This window comes from Lethenteron reissneri, chromosome 65 (genome assembly GCF_015708825.2).
Source record: "Lethenteron reissneri isolate LAM-NWPU_2019-01 chromosome 65, ASM1570882v1, whole genome shotgun sequence".
NCBI classification, from domain to species: Eukaryota; Metazoa; Chordata; class Hyperoartia; order Petromyzontiformes; family Petromyzontidae; genus Lethenteron; species Lethenteron reissneri.
The window spans coordinates 9473806-9491954 of NC_083843.1; the positions used below are offsets into that span (position 1 = coordinate 9473806).

General features: G+C 48.0%; 1 protein-coding gene across 1 annotated transcript in view; it reads right to left on the reverse strand.

The window, feature by feature from the left end:
* Positions 1–248: 248 nt before the first annotated feature.
* Positions 249–18149, reverse strand: part of LOC133359579 (tripartite motif-containing protein 14-like) — a 28767-nt gene continuing 10866 nt past the window's right edge. Inside the window, 2 exon segments of the mRNA XM_061578025.1 lie at positions 249–2648; positions 11896–11999. Of these exon segments, the coding sequence (XP_061434009.1) occupies positions 2101–2648; positions 11896–11999 (652 nt within the window). The 3' untranslated portion in view covers positions 249–2100.

An 18149-nucleotide genomic window follows, 5' to 3' on the forward strand; every position in this document is an offset into this window, starting at 1 on the left:
TTGAATAAAAGACCAATTGAGACCAGCAGTGCCTGACGGAGTCTTTTATTACAATAGGATGGGGGGTAGTAGGTTAGGGAGTGGCAGGTGTCGGGTAAGAGAGTGTTGGGTGCAGGTGAGTGGGTGGTGGTCATTACCAAGCGTTGTCATTATCATCATCGTGCTCTTCATCATCATCCATCAGTCAGGATCCATTCATCATCATAGCTCATGGTGACGAGGAACAAGCAAACTGACTGAGAGTGCAGCTATAAATACCACGAGATGCGCCATGGAATGTGGCCCAAGGCTACAGACAGCACTTAGCTGTGAAGGCGTAGGCTGAAGATTTACAAACCGTGCCCGGGTTTAATCTCCAAAAATATAACATCCATACAAACAAAACAACAGGAACCATCCCAAAAAAATACATGTTTACACAAGTGAGTCAGTCTCAGCTATGAGAGAGTCACATTCACAGCCTGGATGACAATCTTGACAATAGATTTTCAGATTTTATTTTTTATTCACCCAGAACACATTGACCCTTGACCCACAATACAATGTGATTACAATTCACAGGTAATCCAGAACACAATCAGGTCTATGTAAATGTACGTGATCTAACCCAATAAACCTTAATCATTGATAATATTGGTCGCGAAAGCCTACGTGTTAAAGTCGATTTGTTTAACCAGGTGAGAACTCAAGAGACCAGGATGAGTCTCGGTTGCAAAAGTGATGATAGTGATGCTGTTTCTGCTGCTGATGATGATTCTGTTACTGCTGATGATTCCATTATTATTGATGTTACTAGTTCTACTCCTGATGCTGATGATTATGATGGAGCTACTGCTGTTGATGCTGTTGCTCCTGTTATTAATTCTGCTGCTGATGATACTTCTGCTGATGATCGAGTCGAGTTAAATTTAATGAGGTGAGAACTCAGGAGATCAGGATGAGTCTCATTGACAAGAGTGACCTGGGTCACAAAAATAAAAAAAGCAAAACAAGTCAAACCCATGCCAGCAATGAAGCACGTAGAATTCTCACCCCCAGCCCAGAGCACAATGCGATTAGCGTTCACACAATTACACAACTGGTACGAGATAATCAATGCGTCTCAAATCATCTACATGTTGCTAAATACCCTGAGACTCGAGGTTGGGTTCACAACGGATTGGTGTCTCATGTTAACGAGAGGCGCTGCGGTGCCTCGGAGATGATAACTCCCTCGCCTGGTATGCAGGAGGTCGTGGGTTGGATTACGACCCTGAAAGCTGCTGTATATTTGGAGTTTGCGTTGTCTCTATCCCTGTAATAACACACAGTGTCTCTGTGTTATTAATGCGTGTTGAGACAATATTAGTCGTGTTGTAGTGTAAGGTAGATCGTCACTCTAGATATATATCAGGTGCTTAATAACTTTAACCAAATTTCGATTTAAAGCTTTCGTGACTGCAGGGATTCATCTTCTTGGTTCTTTCGGTAAAGTCACATAGAAGGGAAATAATAAAATAAAAAAAATAAAACATAAACTTTAACCCACTTCACAGTCAAAACACAGTTTCCATTGTTGTCAGCAGAAGCGTTATCCCATAAATCGAAGGTTGTGGTTTACAGGTCCAAGTCTGAGAGCAGATAATTAAAATATTAATCCAAACAAACCTTTACTAATAATATTGGTGGCGAAAAACTTCCTACTACTACTATGTGTTAAATGGCTTCTCTCTCTCTATGCCCTGTAAAATAAAACTAGTTTGGTGGGGGGGAGGAGGGGGTCATTCGACCGCTGGTTATAACAAAAATGTTTTAGCCCAGCGACGCTCAGCACACACCACGAGTTGTCCCCCCCTAGTGATGCCATCCCATTCCCACCCCGGGTTTATTGCCCAACGAGCGAGTGACCGCGAGGGGGACTGCGCACGTCACCCCGCAGCGTCACGTGACGTGTGTTCCCAGCACGCCCGCGGTGGAGCTCCACACTCTTGTGTTCCCTGCCCTCCCCCACGAGTGCGCTAAACACTGCACCACCGCTCCACCCCACACTACGCACATGCCCCTCTATACACTAAAGACAAATATCTGTGCGTTTCTCTGCGCTGCTCACACTCCGTGCTCTCAAGACGCACGACTCAGATCCAGAATCCTCACTGAGTCACCATCATCCCACACATACAGTGCGGGGTAGAGCGATTGACTAAACGAGTGGTGGACGGAGTGCAGCAGCTCCATGGAGTCGGCGCGGTAAAACGACAGCAGCCCCGCCTCCCAGTGCAGGTGACACCCGACTCTCCGGGGAGGATCCCTCACCGGCACTGAGGTCACTACATCACCATGAAGCACTGCCCAGCTGTTGTTATATTTATATAAAACCCAGGATGAGTCGTTCTCTCCCAGGCTGCACTCTTTACCACTCCCTTTCCGTGCGATCGTCCCGTACGCGACTCCAACCTGATAGAACCCCGTCACACCCCCCACGTCCACCTCCCAATAGTGCTGACCCGACGAGAAGCTCTCGGAGCACAGGGCTTGTCGCCAGCCATCAAAGCGGTGCGGGTGATCGGGGCGACCCTGGGAGACAGCGGTCCGCGTCACCGTCCTGAGGTCCAAGGAAATCTGGAGTTTGTTGTGGGCCGAGTTTGGGTCCACAGTCGGTGAGCGTCCGTCTGCAGTAACGATAATCACAGTAGCCGTGTAACAACAGCACCACTATAACAACAGCACTCGTGCACTAACACGCACGTACACTACAATAGAGCTATTCATAATGAGCATTGTTATACAACGTTGTAATGTGTAGCTATCGGTGTGATGACATGTAACGGGCGCTTTGTCAATCCACTGCTGGATGAGGGCCTCCCTACGCCGTGCGGGTCGCGGGGGATATTTGACCATACTTCACCGTTCTATATGAACGGGAGACACAGCAGAGCCTCACCATTCTGGCGAATTGCCCGATGATGCTGGATGCAATTACCAGCGAAACGTCGTACTCAAATTGTAAATGTTGTGGCTTCAACACACCGGTGGGCTAAAGCAGTTAACTATTTGTCTTTTGTCAACGTGACACATTTTTACTGATTGGCCGTGTCGGGTGGTGGAGGGTTACGACACATTTATAAATAACGCGATCTAAACCCAAAAACGTTGATTATGCTTCCAACATGTATTTATTAAAATGTTCTAATTGAAATAGAACTATCAAACATAGAATGGTTAAGTTTTTTCGGTAAAGTCACGTAGGTAAAATAATAATAAAATAAAGTGATACAGTAAATTTAGCTGTGACGGTCCCACCTGAAGACAGAGACTTGTGTTGCCTCCGAAACGTCGTGATTTAATTGAGTTATTTTCATTTATTATTATTTATTTATTTTTACCTATGTGACTTTACCGAAACAACCTAAGAGTATGAATCCTTGCAGTCACGAAAGCTTCAAATCTAGAATTAATTGTTAAGTTAAATCAATAAAGTTCTAATAATAAAAAATAAAACACTTTTCAAAAATCGCAGCTTTTGCGATTTGCTAATCGCATTGTTTCAATTGCGACTTCGATTTGAAATCGATTCATCGTTCAGCCCCACTGTGCGGTAGTGCCCGTGGGAGGCAGTGGATCACAGCAGCAGCGTGGATATCAACACCGCCGCAGCGTCTCTGTGTGTGTACAACAAACACAAACATCTCCCGTGTGTCACCTTTCACAGACTGTAGGGGCAAGTGGTGTTGGTGAGCACCTGTGAAGGCCGACACGGCACACGAGGTGGGTGTGATAGTGTAGTGATGTACACTCGTGTGTGTGTGTGATAGTGTAGTGATGTACACTCGTGTGTGTGTGATAGTGTAGTGATGTAAACTCGTGTGTGTGTGATAGTGTAGTGATGTAAACTCGTGTGTGTGTGTGATAGTGTAGTGATGTACACGCGTGTGTGTGTGTGTCATGGTGTAGTGATGTACACTCGTGTGTGTGTGTGTGTGATAGTGTAGTGATGTACACTCGTGTGTGTGTGTGTGATAGTGTAGTGATGTACACTCGTGTGTGTGATAGTGTAGTGATGTACAGTCGTGTGTGTGTGTGATAGTGTAGTGACAGAACGGTCACTACTGTGTTGGCCCGTACGAGGGCTGGGGGCCCCAAGGGGGTGCCTGGGGGGTCACGTGCTGGAGGGATCCGGACCTTCCCAGAGGTGGGGGAAGTGAGGCGTGGCCTGGGAAGTGAGGCGTGGCCTGGGAAGGGAGGCGTGGCCTGGGCGGAGCCGGCCACGCCAGAGAGACGAGATATAAGGGTGGTGTGAAGGCAGAGCAGGGCTGTTCCTGAGAAGAATGAAGACACCTCGTGAAGATGCCAGAAGAGAAGACCTACAGTGAGCGGACTGCCAGCAGCCACCTGGCTGGGTCACGCTGGAGAGAGACTAAAATACAATTGTGTGTTAGCTAGTGTAGGTCGGTGGTCACCACCCTATGTGTAGAGTAAGAGTAACTGTTGAGTAAACGTTGTGTTAATTAATAAATGAGTGTTGCCTCCCAAGAAGTGTGTGCGCCTAAATTGAACTCATTACATTTGGTGTCAGTTGTGGAAAAATAAATATTGCTAGGTGTTATCCTAGGGAAGTAAAATGGGCACACGAAAAACAAATACAAAACTCATCTGGACGTCTTCGTACGACGGGGATGGTGTGACGACCGTCCTTCGGACAGCCCCGGGGATGGCAGCCCCGGTGACAGAGAGAGAGAGATGGCGCTGCACGCGGAGCGGTGGGACTTGCATCGCACTGCTGCTTCGCCGCCATCGGGAACGGAGCGATGGAGCCGCGGCGAGAGGACACCATCGTCGCTGCGGGGGCTGGCGGGGGAGGCCCGGGCATGCGGGCCACGCGGTGGGCCCGCCATTTCGGCGGCTGGTCGGGGCGCTGTTCCCGCCAAAACACCGTTCCCGCCATTTCGGCGGCTGGTCGGGGCGCTGTTCCCGCCAAAACACCGCTCCTGCTGCCGAAATGCCGCTCCCGCCGACATCAACGCCTGCAGAGGGGGAGTTCCAGCCTTCTGCTCGAGCGTGAGAGGTGGATGGGTTCGCAAGAGCAGGCCGTGTTCACCATCAAAGATTCTTCGGGCCGTTCCAGTGCTCCACCTTGCCGCCCTCCGCTATTCACAGTTTGCCAGGCGAGTTGTGACTTGACAAGCACCCGGCCCCAATAAAAATAATAATAATTTTCACCCATCTTGCGTGTGCCGGGTTGCGATCGTGTGTTTTTTTTACTCGCTGGGTTGCGGAGCGTGTTCGTCCGGTTGTGTGCGTGAGAAATTGACGCGGCGACCAGTGTTTGTTGTTAATTACGGCGTCAAGATCGGTATCTTCTGCGTGTAGTTAATGATTAATTCGTTGTTGGTGTCCCGAGTTCCGTGGATGTTGCCGTGTTAATGACTCGTGTTGTTACATCGTTGTGTTGCGAAATCACCATTGTTATTGTGTATACTGTATGGAGTTTCGCTCGTGATTGTCACTTGCAACTGTCAGAAACTTTGATCGTCATTGTTAACAGTGTATGGAATGTTGGGTACTTGCTTGTGATTATTTACTATGTACGGATTGTCTGGAGTATTGATTGTGTGTGTTGCCATGTGGGGACTGGATGGTGCATTGTGCCAAATGATTGACTGTACGAACTTCGTATACTGCATATACTGTATTAATCAATTCGGCGATTCTTGGGGTTTGTGTACAGTTTTTTTCTCTCAAAATTCGAATGCCCTGAGTCCCATGGTTAATGTTGAAGGGGATTTTGAAGTGACAGGTTCGGTTTGTTTCAAACTCACTGGTTGGTTCCTGTCCGTTGTTGCACAGATGATGTCTTTTGTGCGGGAATGCTCCTTGTGTTCTACATGGATCGGGGGTGCGTTTCTGTTAATTGCCGTCAAATTGCATTGCTCTCTCCACTCGGTTGGTACAGCTGCATTGCTGCAATGCGAGTCTCGGAGATGATGTGTACGGATACGGGATGTGAGGTGTATTGTTGTGACCATTGAATATTCGGGATCGTCAAAAAAAAAAAATTGTGCGTACCTGTTCGGCATTGGATTAGTTCTGTGGGGGATCATAATTCAAATTGTATGTGTTGTGATGGTGTTAAATTGCGATGGTGACATGCTGCCAGGGATTTGGAATTGTGCTGCTGGCTGTCACTATCTTGGGGCGCAGGTCCTGACCAGGATGGCCCAGTGAGTGTTGCGTGTCTAACATGAACGTTGTGGTCCCGTCATGCTATGGCTGACGGCTTGACCTGACAGCCCGGAGATTGAAACACTCCGTGGTATGTCTAGCCTAGTGGGCTGTGCGCTCACATGGCTCGGAGAGTGTGGTCCCGTCATGCTATGGCTGACGGCTTGACCTGACAGCCCGGAGCTTGAAACACTCCGTGGTATGTCTAGCCTAGTGGGCTGTGCGCTCACATGGCTCGGAGAGTGTGGTCCCGTCATGCTATGGCTGACGGCTTGACCTGACAGCCCGGAGCTTGAAACACTCCGTGGTATGTCTAGCCTAGTGGGCTGTGCGCTCACATGGCTCGGAGAGTGTGGTCCCGTCATGCTGTGCCTGACGGCTTGACCTGACAGCCCGGAGATTGAAACACTCCGTGGCATGTCTAGCCTAGTGGGCTGTGCGCTCACATGGCTCGGAGAGTGTGGTCCCGTCATGCAATGGCTGACGGCTTGACCTGACAGCCCGGAGAGCGAAACACTCCGTGGTATGTCTAGCCTAGTGGGCTGTGTGCTCACATGGCTCGGAGTGTGTGGTCCCGTCATGCAATGGCTGACGGCTTGACCTGACAGCCCGGAGAGCGAGACACTCTGTGGCTTGTCTAGCCTTGTGGGCTGTGCGCTCACATGGCTCAGGGAGGGTGGTCCCGTCATGCTATGGCTGACAGCTTGACCTGACGGCTCGGAGGTTGAGACCCTCTGAGGCGCGTTGAAACAGTGGGCTGGAGATTCGTAAGGTTCGGGTGGAGTTGGCCTGTTACGTTGAGACTGTTCCCTCAGTTGTTAGGGTGCATGTTGTGCAGTGAGTGAACGATGGGTCGTCTCAGCTCGGTCGGTACAGCTATATGCTGCGATGCGAGTCTGGGAGAGAGACTGGGTCATCTCAGCTCGGTCGGTACAGCTATATGCTGCGATGCGAGTCTTGGAGAGAGACTGGGTTAAAATCCCACCGATATGGCCGACGTGTGCTACTGGTTGTGACGCCGCGTCGGAAAGGCGGTGGGGGGGTAACATGGAAATCCCCCCCCCCGATATGGCCGACGCGTGCTACTGGTTGTGATGCCACGTCGGAAAGGCGGTGGGGTGGTAACATGGAAATTCCCCCCCCGATATGGCCGACGCGTGCTACTGGTTGTGACGCCACGTCGGAAAGGCGGGGGGGTGCTAACGGGTGACTGTCATTGCATGCGTGATTCTAACGGTGGGGGGGGCTGTGCTGTAGCGTAAGTGGGTTAGCCAGTTTTCATGTATATTTGTTGTTAATTCCCCGTTTTCTATGCGGTTCCCTTTTACCCTCGTCGATTCTGTATATATTACGTGATTGTATTTCTTATCGGTCGCCGGTCATTTATTGATGTTGCTGGTTCGGAGGCACACCTTTTCGATGTTCACAGTTGTGTTACAGCCGGGGACGGCTGTGTGTTTATACAGGAGGGGGTGATGTAGTGACAGAACGGTCACTACTGTGTTGGCCCGTACGAGGGCTGGGGGCCCCAAGGGGGTGCCTGGGGGGTCACGTGCTGGAGGGATCCGGACCTTCCCAGAGGTGGGGGAAGTGAGGCGTGGCCTGGGAAGTGAGGCGTGGCCTGGGAAGGGAGGCGTGGCCTGGGCGGAGCCGGCCACGCCAGAGAGACGAGATATAAGGGTGGTGTGAAGGCAGAGCAGGGCTGTTCCTGAGAAGAATGAAGACACCTCGTGAAGATGCCAGAAGAGAAGACCTACAGTGAGCGGACTGCCAGCAGCCACCTGGCTGGGTCACGCTGGAGAGAGACTAAAATACAATTGTGTGTTAGCTAGTGTAGGTCGGTGGTCACCACCCTATGTGTAGAGTAAGAGTAACTGTTGAGTAAACGTTGTGTTAATTAATAAATGAGTGTTGCCTCCCAAGAAGTGTGTGCGCCTAAATTGAACCCATTACAATAGTATCGTGATGTACACTCGTGTGTGTGTGATAGTGTAGTGATGTACAGTCGTGTGTATGTGTGTTAGTGTAGTGATGTACACTCGTGTGTGTGTGATAGTGTAGTGATGTACACTCTGTGTGTGTGTGATAGTGTAGTGATGTACACTCTGTGTGTGTGTGATAGTGTAGTGATGTACACTCTGTGTGTGTGTGATAGTGTAGTGATGTATACTCGTATGTGTGTGTGCTATACATAAACAATGATAAATGGTCGTGGGGAGCGGTAGTGCAGTGCTTAGCGCAGTGACCCGATTTTGATTCTTGCTCACGGCCAACACCAGTGACGATTATCAGACTCGGTCCTGGGTCTCCCCTAGGTCGACTGAGGCTCAAATGAGTACATACTGCGGTGTGTAAACATCGCCACTTGGGAGACAAAGGCGGTCGGGCGTGGTGCCAGCCACCCACCCCGTCATAGGAGCTCGCTAACCGCACTTGCCCCAACAGTCTGTTAAGGCCATGCAAGGGATCTCTGTCTATATCAACGTATTGGTATATGTTGATTCGTGTTCTTTGGTAATTTACTTGTTGCCTGTGTAGCGATTTACACGGACAACTCAGCTTATGCCTTGGTCTCACTGTCTAATAAACCCTAAAGTTGCCTTTGATTCTGAGAGCATCAGGCTGTAACACTGAACCCTAAGAATCCTCAATGTGTCTGTATCACGCTGCCTAAAGCACTAACATGACCCTGCGGGGTGGGCTGGTAGGAATAATACTTAGTACCGGTACAGGGATATCGACCGGGTATAGAGGAGTTAAAGAAAAAAATTACTGTATTCTAGTGTAACGTTAATTAAAAGTGTTTGTTTTGACAAGAAACGCTGTGAGATTTAAAGACCCCCCAACACCACCCTCAACACCACCCCTCCCACCAGCCCCCACCACCACCCCCCACCACCACCCCCCACCCCCCACCACCACCCCCCACCACCACCCCCCACCACCACCCCCCACCACCACCCCCCACCACCACCTTCTGCACTAGGCCTCGCGAAGCCTGCCGCACTAGGCCTCGCGAATCCTGCCGCACTAGGCCTCGCGAAGCCTGTCGCACTAGGCCACGCGCCGTGCTTTTCGTGAACAATTAAGGCGATTAAATGTATCTCGTCTCTGTGTTAATAAATGTTTCTTGTCTCTGTGTTAAAAAAACGTGCGCGTTTCAGGAAAGTAATTTTTTTTTATAAACGTGCTGCGTTTCATCTCTGTGTTAATAAGCCTGCCGCACTAGGCCTCGCGAAGCCTGCAGCACTAGGCCTCGCGCCGTGCTTTTCGTGCAAAAAAATACGGCGATTAAATGTATCTCGTCTCTGTGTTAATAAATGTTTCTTGTCTCTGTGTTAAAAAAACGTGCTGCGTTTCAGTAAAGTAAATTTGAAGCGAAGTTTATTATTACACTTGTTAAGCCAGGAAAGCCCCACTGAGTCAAAAGGTTTTTGTAGGGTCCTGCCAAGTGTTTGCAGTAGGGGGCGATGTTGCTACAGCTGTAGGCTTTAGGGCACTGTGAGTTTTTTTTATTTAATTTCAAAGTTTTAATTAAAAGTTTTAATTAAAAGCTATCTCAGGGAATAAGGGAATGTTACACGTGTCATGCCAAGTGTTTGCAGTAGGGGGCGATGTTGCTACCAGGATAGCGTCACTGAGTCTAAAGGTTTTTGTAGGGTCATGCCAAGTGTTTGCAGTAGGGGGCGATGTTGATACAGGGATGGACGGACGGACGGACAGTCGGACGGACGGACACATTAATCTATTGGTGGTCTGGTCCACTTCGTTCCTACCAGTAATAATGAATCCTAAACATCTTAGCCATAGCGCGTGTGTGTGTGTGTCACTCACACGCAGAATAGCAATAGCATCCTCACTCAATTATACACAGGTGTAGTGTTAATAGAGCTCATGTAATAGTGATTTGCACTCATCTGTGTGTATGTGCTATATTTTAATATGTAGGTATATTGATATATGTTTTATAGTAATTTACCTTTTTGTCTAGGTAGTAATTTACACGGTCAACCAAGGTCCAGCCCTTGGCTGGCTGTCTGATTAACCTCTGAATATTAACACAGAATCCTAAAGGTGCCTTTGATTCTTAGAGCTTTCAGCATTAACACTGAACCTTGCTGGATATCGCAGCCTCAAGTACTAATAATGAATCATAATAATCTCAGCCACAGTGCCTCTGTGTAAAACACTCACACACACAGCATAGCAACAGCATCCTCATTCAATAATACACACGTATAGTGTTAATAGAGCTCATGTAATACTCCTTTACACTCGTGTGTGTGCTGTATGTTAACGTAGAGGTATTACAATACATGGGCAATAGTAATGTATGTGTAGAGGAGTAGTCGGGGACATTACGTCACGCTCACCTTCTGGTGCGGTGACGTCACAGGATGTGACTTCATGCATACCTTCCTGTACGATTACGTCACGGGCAGTGACGTCATGCACGGGGGCGGGGCGATGGCGTCATGTCTCCCTGGGGTACTTAAGCTGGAGCCCGTTACGTGAGCGGGGTCGTCGCAGGAGCCCGGGAACGTGAAGGGTGGAAGTCGTGACCCAGGGGTAGGGCTGACGGGGAATAAGGGAAATCTGGCACGAGGGTTAGGAGTGGCTGCTTTACCCGGTCGGCCAATGTTGGTTGAGCCCTCGGCCGGTGCAGTGGGAAGAGCCCGGTAAGTCAGTGTGTTAGGAGTCCCAGTACCCTATCCCTGGGGAGAATTATAGTAGCCCTTAGCCCGTAACTGGCGTAAGCCCCTAATAGTCCCTTGGCGTAAGCCCCTAATAAACCCTTGGCATAAGCCCCTAAGAAGATCTGCCTGTAACATATGTACAGTGATACACATGGTCAGCCACAGTTATAGCCCAGTGTGGCTCTGTGAGCCTCGGGAATTAACACCCAATCCCAATAATCCTTGAGGTGCCTTAGAAGGGATATAGCAGCCTCAACCAATATAGATGAAACCTAATGCTGAGTTAGCCTGGCTATGCACCTCATGCATTAACAATGAACCTTTTGCATTACAACGGTGATGTAGTCTGGCTCTAGTCTGAGGATGACATCCATGACCGAGAAACCTCCTCTACTAATAGATGAATCTGCTACAATGGTTACTTTGGCCAACGACATCCTCACTCAATAATTATACATTCACACCTCCGATTAGCACGGTTGGCTAAGTGCGGTGGGAAACAAGTTCAACATACACATGTAGTATTAATAGAGCACTGTAAGAGCGATTTACACTCATGCGTGTGCTATACATTAACATTTATATAATACACTACCTGTGTAACTGTAACGTATCTTATGATATGCAGAGTGATACAATTATCACCTGAGCCTGGAATATAAGTTGCTCGAGCCTAAATGTAACAGCCTCGAAACGAAACTTATTCTGCTTCTGTAAGTCTCGGCCATTAACACTGCGTCATATGCATCATGATTTTACACTGATATTGATGCCCTCGCTTCTGAATGAGAGTGAACTAAGTGCTATTAGCAACGGAGGATTGTGTTTGTTGTGCAATGATTGGAGACTAAGCTCAGGTTAGACACACAGCAATGAGTACATTGACTATACTGGGTACCAGTTAGAACTGGGGATTGAACCCAGGATCCTAGTATCTGGATTCAGTTGTTTCAATAGCCAAGGTCTCCCCTCCACACTGGGGCAGGAGTGATGAACTCACAGACGAGAGGGAGCAGTCGGCCCATGACTCTCTCTAGGGAGCGGATCGTGGAGGTGTCCAGTGGAGTAGGAGCTGGGGACGGAGACTTCTTAGGAACCTTTCCCCTGTGACAACGATTAGCAAAAAACAATCAGCATCACCACACACACACACACAGTATCACCACACACATACAGCATCACCACACACATACAGCATCACCACACACATACAGCATCACCACACACATACAGCATCACCACACACATACAGCATCACCACACACACACAGAGCATCACCACACACACACACAGCGTCATCACCACACACACACACAGCATCACCACACACACACAGCGTCATCACACACACAGCATCACCACATGCAGACAACGTTTAAAATGCAGCACCATTAAATGGAACCTGTGTCCCACACAATATGCAGTCCTCTATTTAAGCAACTTTAGCATGGTAAAATAACACAGTGTTTACCGAAAGAAAACGCATACTGATGCCTATCTGAATGCAGAGTTACACCATCACCCCTAACAGAAATCTGCTCTTATTATTGAGCTAGGAAAGTGTCAGATGGTGATAGTCTGAGAAGTGAAATTGAAAATGTTAAAGAAGCGCTGCAAATTAACGGTTACAATGATGCACAAATCAACAGGGCATTGAACACTAAAACCAAATTAAAACGATTTAAATACTATAAATTGCGGGAGTAACTGAAAAACTAGCCAGATGTTTGGAAGAAAAGAACATACGAGTCAGATCTGGCACGATACATAAAATACAAAAAATAATATCTGGTACAAACGATGTATTACCGAAGCTATCAATAGAAGGTGTGTACAGGATTAACTGCACATGTGGTAAATGTTAAAACAACATCAGAGAAACATTAAATTCTCCAAAATACAACTGTCAGCAGTAGCAGAGCATGCGTGCCAACAAGGATACTCAATTGATTTAATAATGTTGAAGTTTTGTGCAAGACTAGCTACTACTGGGCAAGACTAATTAGATAATATATCGAAATTGAAAGAAATCAAAATAATTTTTCGATTTAAAGCTTTCGTGACTGCAGGGATTCATCTTCTTGGTTCTTTCGGTAAAGTCACGTAGAATGGAAATAATAAAATAATAATAAAAATACAAATAAAAACATAATAAAATAATTCTCACGACGTTTCGGCGACAACGCAAGCAACCGTCCTCAGGTGGAGAACAGGTCTGTCGAGAAGACAGAGTCTGAATGGCACGCCCCAGGCTTGGAGCGACTATTTAAGCTGGGATGGAGGAGCGAAGAGCGTCTTGACAAAATAATTTGCATATCAAGAGGAATTTAGCATATTTATGGGAAATGCAGATATGCGATTAGTACTACTTGTGAAATGCGTAGGAGGTTTGGCGAGGGGTTTAAAGTCAATGTATAGTCTATAAGCATATTAGTTGCTGCGGCTCCATATTATTAACATTCCTTCCCTTTATTAATTCTAACCTTACTCCCTCCCTTTGATGCTGCTAATCCTGCATAATGCATGGGCATAATAACATAATAAAATACAATTTTCACGACGTTTCGGCCACAACGCAAGCAGCCGTCCTCAGGTGTCTTGTCTTTCCGACATACCTGTTCTTCACCTGAGGACGGCTGCTTGCGTTGTGGCCGAAACGTCGTGAGAATTATTTTATTATGTTTTATTTTTATTATTTTATTGTTTCCATTCTACGTGACTTTACCGAAAGAACCAAGAAGATGAATCCCTGCAGTCACGAAAGCTTTAAATAGAACTTTAACTGTTCGGATAGCTACCGCCTTAGTGCTGCGTGCAAGCGAATAATCAAATAATATATTATTTAAATGCATGCCTACAAAGGGCAGCGTACTTCAATAGGGATTACCGTTGGTAGGGCTATTTTAATAAACACAATAGACAGGAAGGTCAAGTTCAAAGGGCTCGCATAATGCACATGCATAATAAATGTTGCGTTAGTAACCCCCCCCCCCCCACATTGTGCAAGAGCGCAGCTGCGTGGTCACCACATCTACGCCTCTATATAAGGAATGAAACAGTAAGACTTCTCCACAAATCTGGCTGTCGCTTGATGAAGCTATTTGTAATTACTTGTGAAACGTCGTCCTCAGGTTTTAAATGTTGTGGCTTGGCTCGGCTCTCCAACACACCGGTGTGCTGTACTAGTGACGAATTGGCATGTTCTGTTTACGTGACAACCCTTACTATAATCTTTGGTTCTTTCGGTAAAGTCACGTAGGTATAAAATAAAATAAATCACGACGTTTCGGGCGAAACACAAGCGTCCATCATCAGGTGGGACAGCATGGTCTGCTGCTAAGGCAGACTGTTTTAAAAGGTTTGAAATAGGTGTAGCTCAAGGGTTATAAAGCAGTGGCCGGGGCTAGTGAAGTTAATATGAGAAATAAGCATGTAATTGTAAGATATGAGAGCGGCCTCCTACGACGAGGGCACAGAAGTGGCTATGTTAATGTGAGAAATTAGCATGTAGTTGGCTGTGTCGGGTGGTGGCGGGTTTTAACGACACATTTATATATTTACGCGATCTTTGCCAAAAACCTCTATAATAGATTGCATGGTCACACGCATCCAGTTTGTAACACCCACTCAATATAAACAGCCGATGTTCCACATACAGATTATCACAGACAGCACCAGCACACACAGCAAATTGTCCATATTATCACAAAGAGCATCATCACACACATATGTATGTGTGTATATTTAGCTTCAGTTTAACACGTAGGCTTTCGCGACCAATGTTATTCATAATCAACGTTTTTGGGTTTAGATCGCGTTTATTTATAAATGTGTCGTAACCCTACACCACCCGACACGGCTAATCAGTAAAAAAGTGTCACGTTGACAAAGACAAATAGTTCACTGCTTTAGCCCACCGGTGTGTTGAAGCCACAACATTTACAATTTGAGTACGACGTTTCGCTGGTAATTGCAACCAGCATCATCGGGCAATTCGCCAGAATGGTGAGGTTCTCCTGTGTCTCCCGTTCTTATATAGAGCAGCAGCAGGGTGACGTCATCATTAACTCATCAACTCATCAGGTGACAAGATTCAAGGGGGGAGTGATTGTAATTATATACTAGATTAGTAATCAGGCTATTGTTACGATGCGAGTTGTAGATTAGTAATCATTTGGAATGTGTTTTTATTGTGATTATGCTACATTAGTAATCAGTTAATGGTTGTTTCCCTTATAAGTAATTATAATGCATCTTATTTAATTATACGCTTCCAGGCCGCACTAAGCCTGTAGCTGTCTGAGCGATTAAAGTTATTTCTGTTTCTCTCAATTTCAATCGATTCTCTAATTAGGCTTTGCCAGTAGTAACTAGTTTTACACAACACTTCCACGTTGTCAAAATCAATTGAGTGTCCCTGTTGGCATGCATGTTCTGCTACTGCCGACAGTTGTGTTTGTGATAGTTTAATATTTCTCTGGTGTTCTTTTAGTCTTACACTAACGTTACGCCCTGTCTGTCCAATATAGCATCTGCCACATACACAATTAATCCGATATACACCTTCTGTTGATAATTTAGGTAATTCGTCTTTAGTGCACGTTACTAGTTGTTGAATTTTGTGTACTGTACCAAATCTTACTGTAATGTTTTGCTTTTGCAAAACACGGGCTAATTTATCAGTTACTCCTGAGATAAATGGTATTTTTATTGTTTTAATAATCTGATCGCTTTCAGCAGTGTTGCTTTGCGATCGTGATTTGGCTTTTAGTGCTCTGTTAATTTGAGCATTATTGTAGCCATTCTGTCTTAGTGCTTCTTTAACATGTTTAATCTCTCTCACTAGACTTTCACCATCTGACACTGTTTTAGCCCGATGTATGAGCGTCTTGATAAGAGAGGATTTCTGAGCTGGGTGATGATGCGAATCTGCATTCAGATAGGCATCAGTGTGCGTTGGCTTTCTGTAAACGCTGTGTGTTATTTTACCGTTTGGGCCATGCCCAAGTAAAATATCCAGGAACGGGAGTGTGTTATTCACCTCCATTTCCATGGTGAACTGAATGGCCGGGTTTTGTGCATTGAGATGATTTAGAAAATCGTTAAGTGTATCTTTACCATGTGGCCAGACAACCAAAGTGTCATCCACATATCTAAACCAAAAGGATGGTTTTAATGTGCTCGAGGCAAGTGCTCTGGTTTCAAAGTTTTCCATGTACAAATTTGCTATAGCAGGAGATAAAGGAGAGCCCATTGCTGCTTCCTCCCTTTGTTTAAAGAATTCGCCTCTCCATAAGAAGTAAGTGTTATTTAAACAATGGTCTGCGAGTTTCGGAATATCTTTTGGTAAACCTGTATTCTTTACCAGTGTATCAAGTAATTTAAGCGACTCGCTCACTGGAACCTTAGTGAATAGCGAAATCACATCAAAACTCACCAAAATATCATTAGGGTTAAGTTTAATATCTTTGATCATATTCATAAGATGTTCTGAATTTCTTATGAATGACAGCTACAGGCTTAGTGCGGCCTGGAAGCGTATAATTAAATAAGATGCATTACAATTACTTATAAGGGAAACAACCACTAACTGATTACTAATGTAGCATAATCACAATAAAAACACATTCCAAATGATTACTAATCTACAACTCGCATCGTAACAATAGCCTGATTACTAAATCTAGTATATAATTACAATCACTCCCCCCTTGAATCTTGGCACCTGATGAGTTGATGAGTTAATGATGACGTCACCCTGCTGCTGCTCTATATAAGAACGGGAGACACAGGAGAACCTCACCATTCTGGCGAATTGCCCGCAGATGCCGGCGCAATTACCAGCGAAACGTGTTCCTGAACTGGTTCTCCCTGATACACTGTCGAGGCTCGTCGGTGTCCCGTGGGTTCTCCAGCCACCCCGGGGTGTGCGAGGGCCCCAGACCGGGTGGTCTGGGGTGGCCTTGCTGCCGGAGGGTGGGTGAGTCACGGGCGCAGTGGGAGGAGTGACCCAGCTGCAGCGAACACGCGGAGATGGAGACGGAGATGCGGCGCATGGCGCAGCCTGAGGAAGATGCCCGGGGCGCTGAGAGAGACCGTTGGAGCGGGGCGGGCCCGTCTGGTGCGGGAGTGACGTCGGGTGAGGCGCAACATGGGAAGAGAGTGGGGGGAGTGGAGGGGTTGGAGAGCGCGGGGAGGGAGGAGCGGGGAGGAGAACGAGGGGGAGCACCGGGAGGAGGGGGTGGGAGTACCCCCGATCGGAGGGGGGGGGAAGGGGCGGGAGAGGCGCCCGCAGCCCAGGGGTCGGGGGGGGGGCAGTGGAGGGGGAAGACTGCGGGGGTTGGCCCGGTGGGTGCGGGGAGGCCCAGCGGGGAGGTGGCGCGGTGGAGCTGGGGCGGGCCTGACCCCGTTGCAGGCCAAGAGGCACAACTGCATGCGGGTCGAGTTTAAGGAAGATGTGGAAGAGGGGGTCACCCTGGACAGGACGACCTTCGTGAGATCGGTTGTACTGGGAATACTGCAGGTGGAGGTGGAGGACTTGTACTGCCTGATTGCCCTGCCGGGGGGGAGGGCATTCGATGTGAGCTTCACCACCAACATCCTGCTGCAAAAATTCTTTGCCCGTTTCGAGGAGAAGGCGGGGGAGAAGCCGCTGGCGTCTATGAGGACGCGGTTGCTATCGGACCTGGAGACGAAGGTCGTGACCGTGTTCCTTTATAATGAAGCGTTGCATGACCAGGACGTGGAGGTGTGGCTGCGGCAGCACTGTGTGGTCCTGTCGGGCTGCAAGAGGGTGCTGGATGCGGCGGGGATATGGACGGGGGCCAGGCAGTGGAGGGTGCGTCTGAAGACGGAAGGGGGGTCACTGAAGCATGTCCCGAGTGCTCTGAACATCGGCGGAAACAGGGGCTATGTGGTGTACGCGGGACAGCCCAAGCTGTGCAGGAGGTGTGGGGGGGGGGGGCACCTGGCGGCAGCGTGTGTGGCGCGCGTTTGCTACAGGTGCAGGGCGCTGGACCACACGGTCGAGGAGTGCGGGGAGCCTGCCCTTTGCAACCTGTGCGGCAGCAGAGGGCATTTGTACAGGACCTGCCCTGAATCCTACGCTAACAGGGCGCGGGCATGGCGGAGTGGCCAGGTGGAGGAGGCGACGGAGGCTGCCGGGCGGGAAGCGGGCCGGGAGCGTGAAGGGAAAGGGGAGGTGGAGGAACCGCGGCCCCCCGAGGAGGGTGAGGGAGGGGGATCGGCGGGGG